General features: G+C 40.6%; 1 protein-coding gene across 2 annotated transcripts in view; it reads right to left on the bottom strand.

Moving 5' to 3' along the window:
- The window catches only part of nostrin (nitric oxide synthase trafficking), a 51,732-nt gene that overhangs the window by 8,556 nt on the left and 26,539 nt on the right, over positions 1-16,637 (bottom strand). For both annotated transcript variants that reach the window (XM_073047478.1, XM_073047479.1), the window contains 7 exons: positions 13,982-14,044; positions 10,146-10,227; positions 9,942-10,004; positions 9,317-9,415; positions 7,844-7,969; positions 1,578-1,676; positions 1,314-1,439 (listed from right to left, as the gene is read on the bottom strand). In XM_073047478.1, the coding sequence (XP_072903579.1) occupies positions 1,314-1,439; positions 1,578-1,676; positions 7,844-7,969; positions 9,317-9,415; positions 9,942-10,004; positions 10,146-10,227; positions 13,982-14,044 (658 nt within the window). The remainder of the gene's footprint in view (positions 1-1,313; positions 1,440-1,577; positions 1,677-7,843; positions 7,970-9,316; positions 9,416-9,941; positions 10,005-10,145; positions 10,228-13,981; positions 14,045-16,637) is intronic.

Here is a 16,637-nt window from a genome sequence, read left to right as displayed (position 1 = left end):
CAAAGTACATATTTGTCACCATATGCCTCACTGAGATTCATTTTTGTCCGCGTATACACAGTAAATACAAGAAACACAATAGAATCAATGAAAGATCACCCCTTAAAGGACGGACATCAACCAATGTGCAAAGGACAACAACCTGTATAAATGCAAAATAAAAAGATAACCATAAACAAATAAGCAATAAATATCAAGAACATGAATTAGAGTCCTCAAAAATGAGCCTGTAGGTTGTTGATGGTTGAAGGGTAATAACTTACCGAACCTGGTGGTGTGGGTCCTGAGGCTCCTGTAACTGCTTCCTGATGGCAGCAGTGAGAAGAGAGAAGAGGGGGGTGTTCTGCAATAGCACTCCATGTGAATATGCTCAATTCTGGGGAGGGTTTCACCTGTGATGAACCGGGCAGTATAAACTACTCTTCCATTCATTGGCATGGTTTCCATACCAAGCTATAATGTAGCCAGTCAATATACTCTCCACTTCTATAGAAGTTTGTCAGATTTTTAAGATGACACGCTGACTCTTCACAAACTTCTTCAAAAGTAGAGGTGCTGCCGTGCTTTTATTGTAAGGCACTTACATGCACGACCCAGGACAAATCCTCTGTCTCCTCCCCCCCCAGTGAAGGTTTGCTGACATTGAGTGAAAGGTTATGGTTATGGCACCACTCGGCCAGATTTCGAAACTCATTTCTATATGCTGATTCGCCACCTTTGATTCAGCCAATGACAGTGGTGTCGTCAGCAAACTCAAATCTGACATTGGAGCTGTGCTTAGTCTCACAGTCAGAAGTGTAGAGTGAGCAGAGCAGAGAGCTAAGCACACAGGCTCATGATGCACCTGTGCTGGCAGAGATAGTGGAGATGTCGATCTGAACTGACTTGGGGAGTCTGCAAGTGAGGAAGTAGAGGATCCAGTCGCACAGGAGGTATTGAAGCTTACTGGTTACTTTTGAGCGGATGATAGCACTGAGTGCCTTCTCCCCATCTTCTTTGACACTTATTAATTAAGAACCTATCAACATCTGCTTTAAATATACTCAATAATCTGGCCTCCACAGCCAAATAATAACTTCCGGGGATACCAAATGGTGTAATGAGGTTCATCCTGGGACCAACAAGTGGTTGATGTGAGGAGTTCCATAACTTGGGACTCGTATCCACCAAACAGCTTTGGTTTATTTAGTGTCCAGGATAACAGGATACTTTCCTTCAATTATTTCATTAATTTTTAATTTTTTACATTCATAATGCAGGTAGTGCAAAATGGTGAAATATATGCTAATACTGAATAACACAGTAATACTTACATAATAATCTGTCAGCAGAAATCCTATTTTGTTCTCATCTGATAAAATGGATGCATTATCCAACAATGACTGAATATCCTCATCAACACTGACGTTTTGTACAACTTGATGAATTTGCATTTGACGCTGTATGACAACAAACAAAATATGATTTATCTTCACAGAAATACATCAAGATTTCAAAATTGCTTACAATATTGCCCAACTGCAGTTTTCCCTCTAACTCCAGTAATTAACTTTAATAGTTTATTATACTACCCTTACTTCTATTAGTGTTCTTCCAAAGCAATTGATATGCTGGCTGTATTTATTTAAGATATTAGACAGGAGTTTTATTTTCTCTTTTTCCAAATCATGGATTACCTGTTAGGAAGAAGAAAATAACAATTCTTAGATCTGTGAGCTATCATGTGTGGCATGTTAAAATCCTCTACACCAGCATGGAAAAATCTAAATTCACTTGATTAAATAAATCTGAAGAAAAGCCAGTGACAATGAAACAACCAATTATAATGCAAACACTTTGAGTTCAGTAATTTTTTGGGGGAAAAGGTATCTGCTGTCCTTTCTTTGTTTGCCTGTGACTTCAATTTGAATTGGAACGGCCTGCCGATAACAAACACTGAACTGAACTGAGTATGTCTGGACTCTTTTGATATTGTGTTTTTCACTCTTTTTTTGTTGCTGTTTGCATGATGTGTTTTTATTTTGCATATAGGGGATGGAAAGGTTGATGTTTTTCTTTGAATCGGTTCCATAGTTTGCTTCATGCCTGTGGGGTAGAAGAATCTCAGGGTAGTATACTGCATACATGCATTGATAATAAATGTACTTTGAATTGATAGTACTCTTGCCTCTGAATGACAAGGTTGTGGATTAAAGCCCCACAGACTGGAAGAGTAGGCTGACATTGAGTGCATTCATTATGAGAGGTCTAGAATATAAAAGCAACAGTGTAATGCTGAGGCTTTATAAGACATTGGTCAGACTGTACTTGGGAGTATTGTGAGCAGTTTTGGGCCCCTTATCTAAGAAAGGATGTGCTGGCATTGGAGAGGGTCCAGAGGGGGTTCACAAGAATGATCCCAGAAATGAAAGGGTTAAGATAAGTGGAATGTTTGATGATTCTGGGCCTGTACTCACTGGAGTTTAGAAGAATGAGGGCAACCTATCGAATACTGAAAGGCCTACATAGAGTGGATGTGGCAAGGATGTTTCCCGTAGTGGGAAAGTCTAGAACCAGAGGGCACAGCCTAAGAATAGAAGTACATCCTTCAGAATCAAAATTAAGAGGAACTTATTTTGCCAGAAGGTGGTGAATCTGTGGAATTTGTTGCCACAGGTGGCTGTGGAGGCCAGGTCATTGGGTGCATTTAAAACAGAGGTTGATAGTTTCTTGGTTACTCAGATCGTCAAAGGTTACGGGGAGAAAGCAGGAGAGTAAGATTGAGAGGGATAATAAATAAGCAATGATAGAATGGCAGAGTAGACTCAATGGGCAGAATGGCCTAAGTCTTACGGCCTTATTTCAAATATGTCATCTTTCCCGAGATGTTAAACAAAGGATTTATTCGTCCACTTGGGTGAACGAGAAAGATCCCATGGCATGATTCCAAAGAGACTAGGGCAGGTTTCTTGACTGTCCCTGTCAATTATTACTGCTCAATAAACAGTATTTTATCAAGATCACTTTTGATTATGGGAGTATACTGTACATTTCTTACAGAGCAGTAGAGTCTACACAACATCATTACAATACCAGCTCTGAAATACTTATACAAGTAGTGAGCCAATGTGCACAATTTTCTCTAAGAACTATCATCCTCAATGATGGTGGAATCAAGCACACGTACAAAGGTCGTGGCTGAAGTGTTTGCAACCGTTAACACCATAAGACCATTTGATATAGGAGCAAAATTAGGCAATTAGCCCATTGAGTCTGCTCTGCCATTTCATCATGGCTGATCCATTTTCCTCTCAGCACCAGTCTCCTGCTTTCTCCCAGTATCGCTTCAAGCCCTGACTAATCAAGAACCTATCAACCTCTGGCTTAAATATACCTCATGACTTGGCCTCCACAGTTACTTGCAGCAATGAATTCCACAGATTCACCACTCTCTGGCTAAAGAAATTCCTCCTCTTCTCCGTTCTGAATGGACGTTCCGCTATTCTGAGGCTGTGTCTTCTGGTCTTAGAATCCCTCAACATAGGAAACATAATTCATAATTATGTTTGATAATTCATTAAAAAGGTGCAAAGCAATAACATGGGAAGGTGGGGTGGAGAAATGTCTCTAGTAAAGGTGTAAAGCGCTCCTTTCCTCTGCTAGTCTGCAGGTCACTTTTGGGTAATGTGTAGCACCTGGAATGGATCACAATCAGTGTTAAAAAGTAATACTTTCCCCTCAATAATCTGCACATTGTTTCTCAGACTGGGTTCCACTAGGACCACTCTGTCCCAGGTCTCAAAGTCCTGCTTCAAATTTGTGCAACAGAATTGGATTTTAGAGAGAAGATGGGAGAGATTACTGTTGAGAACAAGGCAGCATTTCATTGAGTGTAGCTTTTAACAGCCCTTGGTAAAGCTAAGCATAATAAACGCTCCACTGCCTAACAGAAAGAAAAATAACTCTGCTCACTCAGCCTTCACTGACCCAAACAAATTTGACAGTTCCTCTCTGGGTACTACCGAGTTCTGGTTTTATCAATGATCTTCTCCTATGTAGGATCTCTGTTTATTTTCGGATGCAGGAGTCAAGAATGGTAAGCAGTCTTAAATTCTTAACCATTGTTTATTTTAAAAGTACAAACAAACATACAAAAACTAAGCAAACTAAATAAAGAGCTGGGAAACAAAGCGAAGATGAATGAAAAGCGGTCACAAGCTGAAGATAAAAATGAAAGATTGCGCCTATGAAAAATCCATCACTTTCATAATCAAGGTAAGAGAAATTCCTTAGATAAAATAAACCAATAATTGCCCAGTTACATCACGCAGGTAATGTACTTAGCCAATGAAAAATGAGAAAGGTGATCCTTTAACTGCTATGCCGCTTTCTGCCAGTGAGTGGGGACAAACTACCACTTACTGAAAAGTACACAAGTTTGTTAAGGAGTCCAAATGATTAAACTACAACTTTAGTTTTACATTATTTCATCTTACAAAAAGTATTTAAAAGGTGGTTTCTAACACCCACCATGTCAGAAACAGGAACATTCAATGTTAACAACAGGTACATTTGCAATTCCTCATACGAGGGGTGGTTGATAAGTTTGTGGAGATGAGATGAAATGAGTTATACAGCTCTCTTTACACGCACATGCAGTTCAACTCTGAGTGATTATACAGAAAGTTTGAATAACGCATCAGGGGTGATTGATAAGTTCGTGGCCTAAGGTAGAAGGAGATGAGTTATTAATCAAACTTTCTGCATAATCACTCAAAGAGTTGAACTGCATGTGCATGTAACGGGAGCTGTATAACCCATCTGTGGACACTTTCTGGAAGTCCAAGATCCATATGCTCCGTGACCACTAGACTAAGTGTGTCAATGTAGGAGGGGACTATGTTGAAAAATAAATGTGCTAGGTTTTCTAAAATTGACTCCTTCTACCTTGGGGCATGAACTTATCAATCACCAATTGTATACTGAAAGTCTTGTATAATGCAAAGCCTAGAGCTTATTCAGGCTTCAACAAGCCTGTAGGGCAGAAATTCCACCTAACAAGGCAGAGTCTATTACGTTTTTGTTTGAAATTCAGAGGCATTACCAGCAGAGGTTTACGCCTTGAAGTAAAAAAAAAATTGAGGAAGAATCCACAACAGCAGCTCCCATGTGTATGGTCTAATTAAATCAAATAATCCCTTTGGAGTTAATCAATTTCATTTTGTGACAAAGAAAGACATCGGGGGGGGGGGGGGGGGGGGGATAACCTTAATCCATTTATGTCTTATAAACAGCTTGGGAAACAACTATGGTGACCCATCTACAAGCCTTTAGTATCTGACAGGAAATATTGCTTCTGGAAAATCTTCCATATTCAATAATCCAAAAAAGAGAAATGTGTGGACATGTTCACTGCTTCACTTTCTGACTGCAGAGTGTAAACTTGGATGGCCTTAAGGCCAAAAGCTCATTTCATTTCTTTATTGATTGATTGATAGATACACAGCACGGAATAGGCCCTTCCATCCCTTGGAGCCACACTGGCCAGCAAATCCCCAATTTAATGCTCACCTAATCACGGAACAAGTTACAATGACCATTTAACCTACTAAACAGCGTGTCTTTGGACTGTGGGTGGAAACCCACCTTAGTCGTGGGGAAGAAGATACAGACTCCTTACAGGCAGCAGCAGTGATTGAATCTGGGTTGCCCGTACTGTGTTGTGCTAACCTCTCCACTGCTGTACCTTGTACCAACTCCGTCATTTAGTAAGGCCTCAGCAGCACTTTCCTACACTTAAACCATATTCCTCAATTCCTTCAATATCCAAAAGCCTATCCATCTCTGTAGTGAATATACTCAGCAACTGAGCCTCTACAATTCCTTCGGTGCAGAAATTTAAAGATTGGTTACATCCTAGACCAAGGGTTCCCAATCTTTTTTTCTTTATGCCATGGACGAATACCATTTAGCAAGGGACCCAGGTTGGGAAACCTGCTCTAGATGAGGAAACTCAGTCCTGAATGGCCAACTTCCTGTTTTGAGATTGGCAACACATCTCAGCTAATCACATAATCTTTGCTTGTCCAGCGTCAAGCTGTGTAACAATATTGCTCATTTCAAATGAGATCAGCCTCATTTTGAATGATAGAACATATTAACCCAGTTTGCTTGTATAAATCCAATGAATCTTTATGGTGCCCCTCAAAGCTCTGTCAATTTTCTTTCCTTAACTATATCAGGTGTACCTAATATTACAGATGCAATTTCTAGCAAAATTTAGTTAAGATTCTTTTCCTTTTGCATTCAATTCCTCTTGCATAAAGGGCAACACACTACATACATTCCAACTTGTTCAGTGCACCTGTGGTTTGTGCATTTGTATGGCCAATGGTTTACATTTGGCCAGGTCTATCCAGGTACCTTAAGATTTATTTCAATCTCTCTTACCAAAAATAAATCTTTTGCTTTTCCATTTGTTTTCCTGACAAAGTGGATATCCTCACACTCTCTCCTCCCGTAATGTTCCATCTACCACGTTTCATCAATAACCACAAGAAGCCTTTCTGCATCTTCCCCGCCATCCTCATAGTAAATGTGGATATGTTATACTTGGCCGCTCTTCCCGCTCACTGATTATAGAACGTCTTTACTCCATGTTGACAGTACTGCGTAAAAGTCTTCGGCATCCTAATTATATACAGGATATGTGCCCAAGACTTTTGTAGATATATCTGTCAGTCATAGACTATGTATTCATTCTTTAAATGTTTAACATTATTTACTTACCTTTATCGGTTTTATTGTAGTTTCCCAATCTACCAAACCAATTCATGCCTCGTACCTTTGTGGTTTACTTTAAGGTCTTAGCTTTGAATTGAATTAGATCACCCACAATCTTGATGTAAAGTTTATTATATAATGATCTTGAAAACCATCTCTACTACATTCTGTGAATTTGTCCATCATAACAAGGATGTGATGCTGAGGCTTTATAAAGCTCTGGTGAGGCCTCACTTTCAGTGTTGTGAGCAGTTTTGGACCCATTACCTAAGAAAGGATGTGCTGATATTGGAAAGGTTTTAAAGGAGGTTCATGAAAACGATTCAATAAGTTTCAATAGGTACATTTAATGTCAGAGAAATGTATACAATATATATCCCAAAATTCTTTTTCCAGGATTGAAAGGCTTATCTTATGAGAAGCACTTGATGACTCTGGGCCTGTACTCACTGGAATTCAGAAGAATGAGGGGTGACCTCATTGAAACCTATCAAATGTTGAAAGGCCTCGATAGACTGGATGTGGAGAGGATGTTTCCTATGGTGGGAGAGTCTAAAACCAGAGAACCCAGAATAGAGGGGTGGCCCTTATAGAACAGAGATGAGGAGGAATTTCTTTAGCCAGAGAGTGGTGAATCTCAGGAATTTGTTTGCCCAGATGGCTGAGGAGGCCAAATAACTGGATACGTTTAAGGCAGTGGTTGGTAGATTCTTGGTTAGTCAGGGCATGAAGGGATACGGGGAGAAGGCAGGAAATAGGGGCTGAGTGGGAAAATGGATCAGCCATGATGAAATGGTGGAAATTCTGCTCCTATATCTTATGGTCTTACAGTATTACTAATACTTATAGAGTTTGCCTGGCCTAGGTGCTAATTAGAGTCCCTCGTGATTAATAATTACATTGGTGAGTAGAACTAAATGAAAATACAGTTTCCATTGAAATTGTTAGGAAATGAATAGGTAACCATTAATACTTTGTAGGAGTTTGTTTACTTCCAAAATTTCTTTAAGTTCCTGATTAATGTTTTTGTATTGATCATGCAATCTTTTCAACAGTTTTTTTGAAGACACTTATTACTTGCCTGGTAAGACTGTTCAAACACAGATTCCCATTTCAACCTGATGTCTTCACCTGCTCTGTTCAGATCATAATATTGTTGGTCTACTTTTGACAGCATCTCCGTTGATTTTTTCAGCTTCTTTTGCAGCTGCAGAATTGAACCATTAGCAGCAAACATTTGATAGCATAAATAGAATCACTCCAACATGTAACAAAAATATCTTTACCTTGCATCAATTCACATAAACTGTAAATATCGTATTTACATTTTAAAGTTCAATGAATAGTTATTTAAGAAAATATAATACATTTAACTCACAATTTGATTGACTCTCATCATACATCCCTACACAGACACTGTGGGCGGACAGAAGCGAGATACATCAGCTAGTTGAGTGGTGTTGCAACAACCACCATGCACTCAACATCATTAAGATCTAATAAATGACTGTGGACTTCAGAAAGGGCAAGTCAAGGGAACACAAACCAGTCCCCATGGAGGGATCAGAAGTGGAAAGACTGAGCAATTTCCTCTGAGGATCTGTCCTGGGCCCAACATATCGACACAGTTACAAAAGAAGGCATGGCAGAAGCCATATTTCATTAGTAGTTTGAGGAGATTTAGTATGTCACCAAATACTTTCAAATTTCTACAGATGTACCATGGAGAACATTCAAACTGGCTGCATCATCGTCTGGTATAGGTGGAGGTGTGGGGACAATGCACAGGATTGAAATAAGCTGCAGAAAGTTGTAAACTCAGTCAGCTCCATATTGGCCACTAGCCTCCCCAACAATCAGGACATTTTCAAGAAGTGATGCCTCAAAAAGGTGGCATCCATCATTAAGGACCCCCCAACCCCCATCACCCAGGACATGTTTTCGTCTCATTGCTACCATCAAGGAAGTGGCACAGGAGCCTGAAGGCAAACACTCAATGATTCAGGAACAGCTCCTTCCCCTCTGCCATGAGATTTCTGATAGAGACTGAACTGAAGAACACTTCTTCCCTACTTTTTTGCACTACTTATTTAATTTAACGTATTATATTTTATATATTAAACCCAATTCTGACTGGGCTCTGCATAACATAGTCAATTCCCTATAAATTCAATTTCTAACATACTGCACAAATCAGGAATGAATGTGGGAAAGGTCGATGTTTTTCTCCCAGTGAAGATATTGAATGGACAATCAGGTTTTACGGGACCAACACCTAAAGGTATAATATCAGTTCTTGAATTCCTTATACAGATGCAGTGAAACACTGTTCTATATTTTAATGCATACCACTTCTATATATAAATTACAATAATCAGGAGCCAAACAATCCCATTTCTAGCCACAGAAACTTACAATGCTAAAGACCTATAACCAAACAATAAAGTTAAGTAAATCATTATAATAAAATTATTTTAATTATATTGGATGTCATTAAAAAGAAAACAGCAAGATGGTGCTGAATTTAATTACTTTAAATATAAGAATCAAAAACCTTATTTTTCTCTTTTTCAGATACTATTTGCTTGTTGTTTTCCACAGCACGAAATATGGCTTCACGGTCTTTGGTAAGCCCCATCACTTTCTTCTTGCACTGTAATGTGGTAACATTCCAACTAATTATACTTGGAATTATAAAGTGGTGAATGCACAAGGCTGTCTGTCTCTGATGACAACATTTGATAAAGCAAGAAAATGTGTATTTTTTTTTAGAATCATTAATCTCAGAATACACAGTTTACAAATTATGCTTAACAATACAGGGGTGGCACAGTAGCATAGTGGCTGGCACAAAGCTTTACAGTGCCAGGTACCCAGGTTCAATTCACGCCACTGCCTGTAAGCTGTTCTCCTCCCACAATCAAAAGACCTACCAACTGGTAGGTTAATTGGTTATTGTAAATTGTCCTGTGATTAGGCTCATGTCAAATCAGGGGACTGCTGGGTGGCACAGCTCAAAGGGCTTATACTATGCTGTATCTCAAATAAATAAATAATTGTATGTTAAAAAACAACCATGCTAGTAGAATTAATTTCCATTTTGATTTCCAAATGATTTTGTGCCATGTTTCATGCAAGATGGGCATCTTTGAGACAAATGTTAAAATGATAAATTGTACCTGAATCTGTTGATTCCAGTTGCCTGTAACAAGCTTTGAGGACTTTTCAACTGCATTATCCATCTGATATGAAAGTTTGAAGTTCAAAAGTGGACAAAACATTGAGAAATTAATGCAAACTTCAAATTAGAAATAAATAACTCAACACCAAAAAAAAAAGATAAAGAGACATACGTTCAGTCTGTAGGAAAAGGAAATACATACTGACTTCCTTCTTTTAGAATGCTCATCCAACATTTTGGAAATGGGTCTGACTGCTTCCTCCTGGATGGCACTGGCTAATGTCCTAGATTAAATAATAAGAAAAGCAATTAAACGCGATTTGATTTGTCAGATAAAATCATCTTGACTTCAATGACCAACGTCACATGACTAGTTTTACTTTGCTTACTTTTTAATATATGAAACGCAGCAGCTGGAACATATTTTTCTCAACAAGCATTTTAAGAGTGCTTCCAGAAAGGCCAAAGCTGAACCACAAGTAGAGATGTTTAGGTAATGGGGAAAAAAGCATTTTTTAATATTAAAAATGTATAATTTTATAATTGGAAAGGTAATGTAGGAATGAAAGTAGGAAGCATCTTTTGAAAGATTTGGAGATAGAGTTGCTCTGGTTAAAATGTCCAAGTTTCTGCAGGATCTTGAATGTCCCTCTGGACTGGAAGGCAGCAAATGTGACCACACTATTTAAGAAAGAGAGAGAGAAAAATCATGGAACTACCAACCTATTCGTCTAAGGCCAATGGGAGGGCAAATGCTGGAACCTACTCATCATTCTAATTATGTGCGGTACCATATAATGTGGGCAATCATGGTCTTTCAATGATTGTTCTTGGCAAATTTTTCTACAGAGCTGGTTTGCCATTGCCTTCTTCTGGGCAAGTGTCTTTACAAGTCAGGCGACCACAGCCATTATCAATACCCTTCAGAGATTGCCTGGCATCAGTGGTTGCATAACCAGGACTTGTGATATGCATGCACCAGCCGTTCACACACCATCCACAACTGCTCCCATGGAGCTAAGCAGGTGCTACACCCTTCCTAAGGGTGACCCGCAGGCTAGAGGAGGGAAGAGGCACCTTAAAGCTCCTTTGGTGGAGGCGTATCTCCAAACCGCCACCCAGGAACCTACTATGATGGTTATAAAGGCAGAACATCTTGAAAAGAAGAAGGGTCCTAAAGAAGGTTCTCAACCTGAAACGTCAACTGTTTATTCAGTTCTATAGATGCTGCTTGACCTGCTGAGTTCCTCCAGCGTTTTGTGGTGTATCTTGAAAAGATTATTAGTATAGTGTAGAATCTGCATGTATTTATGAAGGGAAAGCCAGGTTTCACTAATCTGTTTGAGTTCTAGAATAGTTTTCAGGGAATCCAGTGGACCTAGTGCACTTGGATTTCTGAAAGCTTTTCGATGAGTTCTCAAAGTTTTTGACAAAGTGATTGAACAGGTTCGTGTGAAATTTGCTTTGTAATTAAAGCTGATGTGCGACAAGATGGACGTCAACGCATGAGGAAATGCAAGATACAACCTTTTACATCAAGAGTAGAATGAAATCTCAAATAGACTGCCATGTTTGAAACTGTAGCCTTTTCATTATTCATTCAGTTATTCTCAAATCTTCCAAGTTCTCTATTCTCATTGTTCATGAATTGACTTGATTCTGCCTACCTCGAATGGGACTGTGGCTTGACTCTATATTTAGAAATGAAACAGCAATGAACAGTTATAAAGCTTGCAGTGAAGGGTTTCAAGCAAAACAGACAGCAATATCAACGATACACTCACAGTAGAAAATTATGAGACAGATATTGGATGGATCTTGATGGATCACATTTGAGCAGAAATGGTTGGAGAGAGGTCAAGACATGGTTGAGAAGGAGTCAGGGTGTGCGAAGTGGAAAAAAGTCACAGCGGAGGAATTTCAGAGTCCATCCATCTACACCGAGAGCGAGGTCTGATTGATCCAAGTGCCAGGTGGATTTGGAAAAGTTGGGTGCAGGCTGGAACTCGATGGCAAGTCCAGGCCCAGAGCATATCGATGCGACAGGTCTTAGAACAAGGAACAATCCGATGTTTGACTGGGGACTGGAGGCTAGTGTTGGGCTGGATTTGCTTGCCACTCCACGATGCATAAGTTGCTGAAAATAAACCACTTCAGCTGCACTGGAAGCACAACAATAAAAACGGTATCTGTATACTGTTATACTCAAAGAAACTTCAGTAGATATTTCTCAACCAAAAAAAATCCATCAATACAACTGAAGGGATAAGTGTTTGAGATAACAAAGCTTTCAAAATTACAAGAAATTCTTAAGACTGTCTAAATGAAAAGTAGAAAATGAGGATGGTATAAATTGACAAAGATCCTGATTTTAGCCCAAATCTGCCACCTTGTGGAGAAAGGAAACACTGCACCAGATCAATGTTTCTCAAAAGCATTTCCAAACTGCTTGAAATTTCACTGATACTGCACTGCAAGGGGAGAAACATTCATCGTTGATTACCTTTATTACTAAATGGGTGACAGAGTAATGGCATGTCCCACTTTTGAAGGCCAATTCCTTTGATATCAATGATGACATTTTGGAAGCATAGTATGTCCCACAATGCACCAAGGACTAATTTCAACTCCTGTAGTCTCTAAACACTGGTCTGATTTTCAGCAGATTACTCAAGTCAGTGGGGGGGGGGGGGGGGGAGAAGAGAAATACATCTCTACCAAAGGAGGTGTAAGGAGCTCCTTCCCTCCACTCGCCTGCAAGTCACCCTTGGGCAAGGTGTAGCACCTACTTAGCCCTTCCCCCCTGCCCGATCAGGGTCACATGAAGCCATGGGAGCCGGTGGTGGGTGGTTGTACAAAAAGCTGGTGCATATCACAGGTCCTGGTTATGAGACCACTGACACCAGGCAGACGATTCCTGAAGAGAATTGATAATGGCTGAGGTCACCAGTCTTGTAAAGACACCGTCCAGATGAAGGAAAGTTTGCTAAGAACAATCACGGCCAAATCTATGATTGCCCACGTCACACGACACGGCACAAAATGACATTGTGATGATGATCTATTACGTAATGAAAACTTCAAAGCAATGGTTAAAACATATTGATACAAATGAGAAACAAAGTAATTTTCTGGTGGAAATACAAAGTTAAAGCAGAAGTTAGTCATAATAATCAACAAGCTGTAAAGAAAGAAACAAAGCTAATATGTCAGGTCATTCAGGGCCCCAAACAGGTGAGGCAACACTTCATCTGTGACTCTGCTAGGGTTGTCTACTGTGTCTGGTGTTCTCGATGCAGCCTCCTCTAAGTCGTAAATTCCGGGGCCATTTTATCGAGCGTCTCCACATCATTCACCAAAAACAGAACTTTCCGGTGGCAAAACATTTCAATTCTGATCCCATTATGGACACGTTGGTCCATGGCCTGTCCTGTGTCAAGATGAGGCCACCCTCGGGGTGGACGAGCAACACCTTATTTTTGTCTGGATAGCCTCCAAACCTGATGGCATAAATATCGATTTCTCCTTCCAGTTAAAAAATTCCACCCCCCCCTTATATTCTCCACTCTGCCTGCTCATCTCTTCTCACCTGCCTATCACTTCCCCCTAGGTCCCCCTCCACCTTCCCTTTTTCATATGGTCTATTCTCCTCTCCTATCAGATTCCTTCCTCTCCAACCCTTTACCTTTCTTTCCCACCTGGCTTTGCCTATTATCTTTTAGTTATCCTCCTTCCCCTCCCCCATCTTTTTATTCTGGCATTTCCCCCCTTTCTTTCCAGTCCCGAAGAAGGGTCTCGGCTTGGAACTCCAACTGTTTATTCATAGATGCTGCCTGACCTGCTGAGTTCCTCCAGCATTTTGTGCGTGTGCCTTTGGATTTCCAGCATCTGTAGTTATCGCTTGTGTTTATAATTTTAGGTCGATGAGTTTTCATCAGAACTAGAAAAAGTAAGAAAAACGAAGAGTACGATGACACCACCCGCCCCAGACGAAGCAGACTATCCCCCCAGACCACCAGAGACCCACGTTAAACTCACGTGTGCAGATCTGCAGTGTATGCCATTTCTTGAGCAATACAATTCCATCCTTTAAAAATGGAGCTGCAAAAGGAAAGTTAAAGGATCAAGAACAGTTTCCATAATAATCATAATGTGATTGTACTTAATGAACAAACTCTTTGGATATTCCAGTACAATTGGAATTTCTAGTAAAAGATGAGGGCTGAGACTTTTGTATTAACAAGTACATTTCACTGAAATTCTGCCAGTTCACTGAATTTCTACAGAAATTTCAAGAACTGAAAATTACTGGACTGTTTTGCCTGAAGGGTATTAGTTTCTATGGAGATAGTAATATTGCCAACTTTTCTCTACAATGTTATATCCCTTTCCCTTCAAACGTCATTAATTCCCAGCCGAGACACAATTCCTTGAATCTCAATTGACATCTGGCCATTATTTGGTATATGAAGATTATGGAAGTGTTACGAAGGATGAACAGCTCTGATGAGCAGAAGGGTGCAGGGTTGCCCATGTCCCCCTCCCCTGGGAGAATTACAAACTGTTACTGTTGCCAGGCTGCTAATAGACAATAGGTGCAGAAGTAGACCATTCGGCCCTTCGAGCCTGCACCGCCATTTTGAGATCATGGCTGATCAATTCCTATCAATACCCGGTTCCTGCCTTGTCCCCATATCCCTTGATTCCCCTATCCATAAGATACCTATCTAGCTCCTTCTTGAAAGCATCCAGAGAATTGGCCTCCACTACCTTCCGAGGCAGTGCATTCCAGACCCCCACAACTCTCTGGGAAAAGAAGTTTTTCCTTAACTCTGTCCTAAATGACCTACCCCTTATTCTCAAACCATGCCCTCTGGTACTGGACTCTCCCAGCATCTGGAACATATTTCCTGCCTCTAGCTTGTCCAATCCCTTAATAATCTTATATGTTTCAATCAGATCCCCTCTCAATCTCCTTAATTCCAGCGTGTACAAGCCCAGTCTCTCTAACCTCTCTGCGTAAGACAGTCCAGACATCCCAGGAATTAACCTCATGAATCTACGCTGCACTTCCTCTACAGCCAGGATGTCCTTCCTTAACCCTGGAGACCAAAACTGTACACAATACTCCAGGTGTGGTCTCACCAGGGCCCTGTACAAATGCAAGAGGATTTCCTTGCTCTTGTACTCAATTCCCTTTGTAATAAAGGCCAACATTCCATTAGCCTTCTTCACTGCCTGCTGCACTTGCTCATTCACCTTCAGTGACTAATGAACAAGGACTCCGAGATCTCTTTGTATTACTCCCTTACCCAACTCTATACCATTCAGATAATAATCTGCCTTCCTGTTCTTACTCCCAAAGTGGATAACCTCACTTATTCACATTAAACACCATCTGCCAAGTATCTGCCCACTCACCCAGCCCATCCAAGTCACCCTGAATTCTCCCAACATCCTCATCACATGTCACACTGCCACCCAGCTTAGTATCATCAGCAAATTTGCTGATGTTATTTTCTATGCCTTCATCCAAATCGTTAACGTAAATGGTAAACAGCTGTGGTCCCAATACTGAGCCCTGTGGCACCCCACTAGTCACCACCTGCCATTCCGAGAAACACCCATTCACCGCTACCCTTTGCTTTCTATCTGCCAACCAGTTTTCTATCCATGTCAATGCCTTCCCCCCAATGCCCTGAGCTTTGATTTTACCCACCAATCTTCTATGTGGGACCTTATCAAATGCCTTCTGAAAATCGAGGTACACTACATCCACTGGATCTCCCCTGTCTAACTTCCTGGTTACATCCTCGAAAAACTCCCAACAGATTAGTCAAGCATGATTTACCCTTGGTAAATCCATGCTGGCTCGGCCCAATCCTATCACTGCTATCTAGATATGCCACTATTTCATCCTTAATAATGGACTCTAGCATCTTTCCCACCACCGATGTCAGGCTGACAGGTCGATAGTTCTCTGTTTTCTCCCTCTCTCCTTTCTTAAAAAGTGGGATAACATTAGCCATTCTCCAATCCTCAGGAACTGATCCTGAATCTAAGGAACATTGGAAAATGATTACCAATGCATCTGCAATTTCCAGGGCCACCTCCTTTAGTACCCTAGGGTGCAGACCATCTGGACCTGGGGATTTGTCAGCCTTCAGTCCCATCAGTCTTCTCATCACCGTTTCCTTCCGAATGTCAATCTGTTTTATTTCCTCTGTTACCCTATGTCCTTGGCCCATCCATACATCTGGGAGATTGCTTGTGTCTTCCTTAGTGAAAACAGATCTAAAGTACTCATTAAATTCTTCTGCCATTTCTCTGTTTCCCATAACAATTTCACCCAATTCATTCTTCAAGGGTCCAACATTGTTCTTAACTATCTTCTTTTTCTTCACATACCTAATGAGAGAGAAAAAGATGGAACGAAAACATACTGGGACTGGAACATTTGCTTCAGACAAGGGCGAGATAACACCGGGGGAGAGAGACCATATTATGACTCCTGTAAGACTCACGGCTCCGGAGAGGGCTGTTTGCTTGGTACCATTCTGTTCATTAAAATTCCTCAGTGGACAGCCAGAGTGGGCTGGTTTGATGGAGTAAGACATTCAAAACTGATTGACACCTGAGACCCCGTGAGTAGGGATAAAAGTGAGGTCTGGGGAGACACCCCTCAGACGCACCA

This window comes from Hemitrygon akajei, chromosome 5, assembly GCF_048418815.1.
Source record: "Hemitrygon akajei chromosome 5, sHemAka1.3, whole genome shotgun sequence".
In the NCBI taxonomy this organism is placed as follows: domain Eukaryota; kingdom Metazoa; phylum Chordata; class Chondrichthyes; order Myliobatiformes; family Dasyatidae; genus Hemitrygon; species Hemitrygon akajei.
The sequence above is the reverse complement of the archived record's forward strand: the minus strand, read 5'-3'. Positions and strand labels throughout refer to the sequence as shown.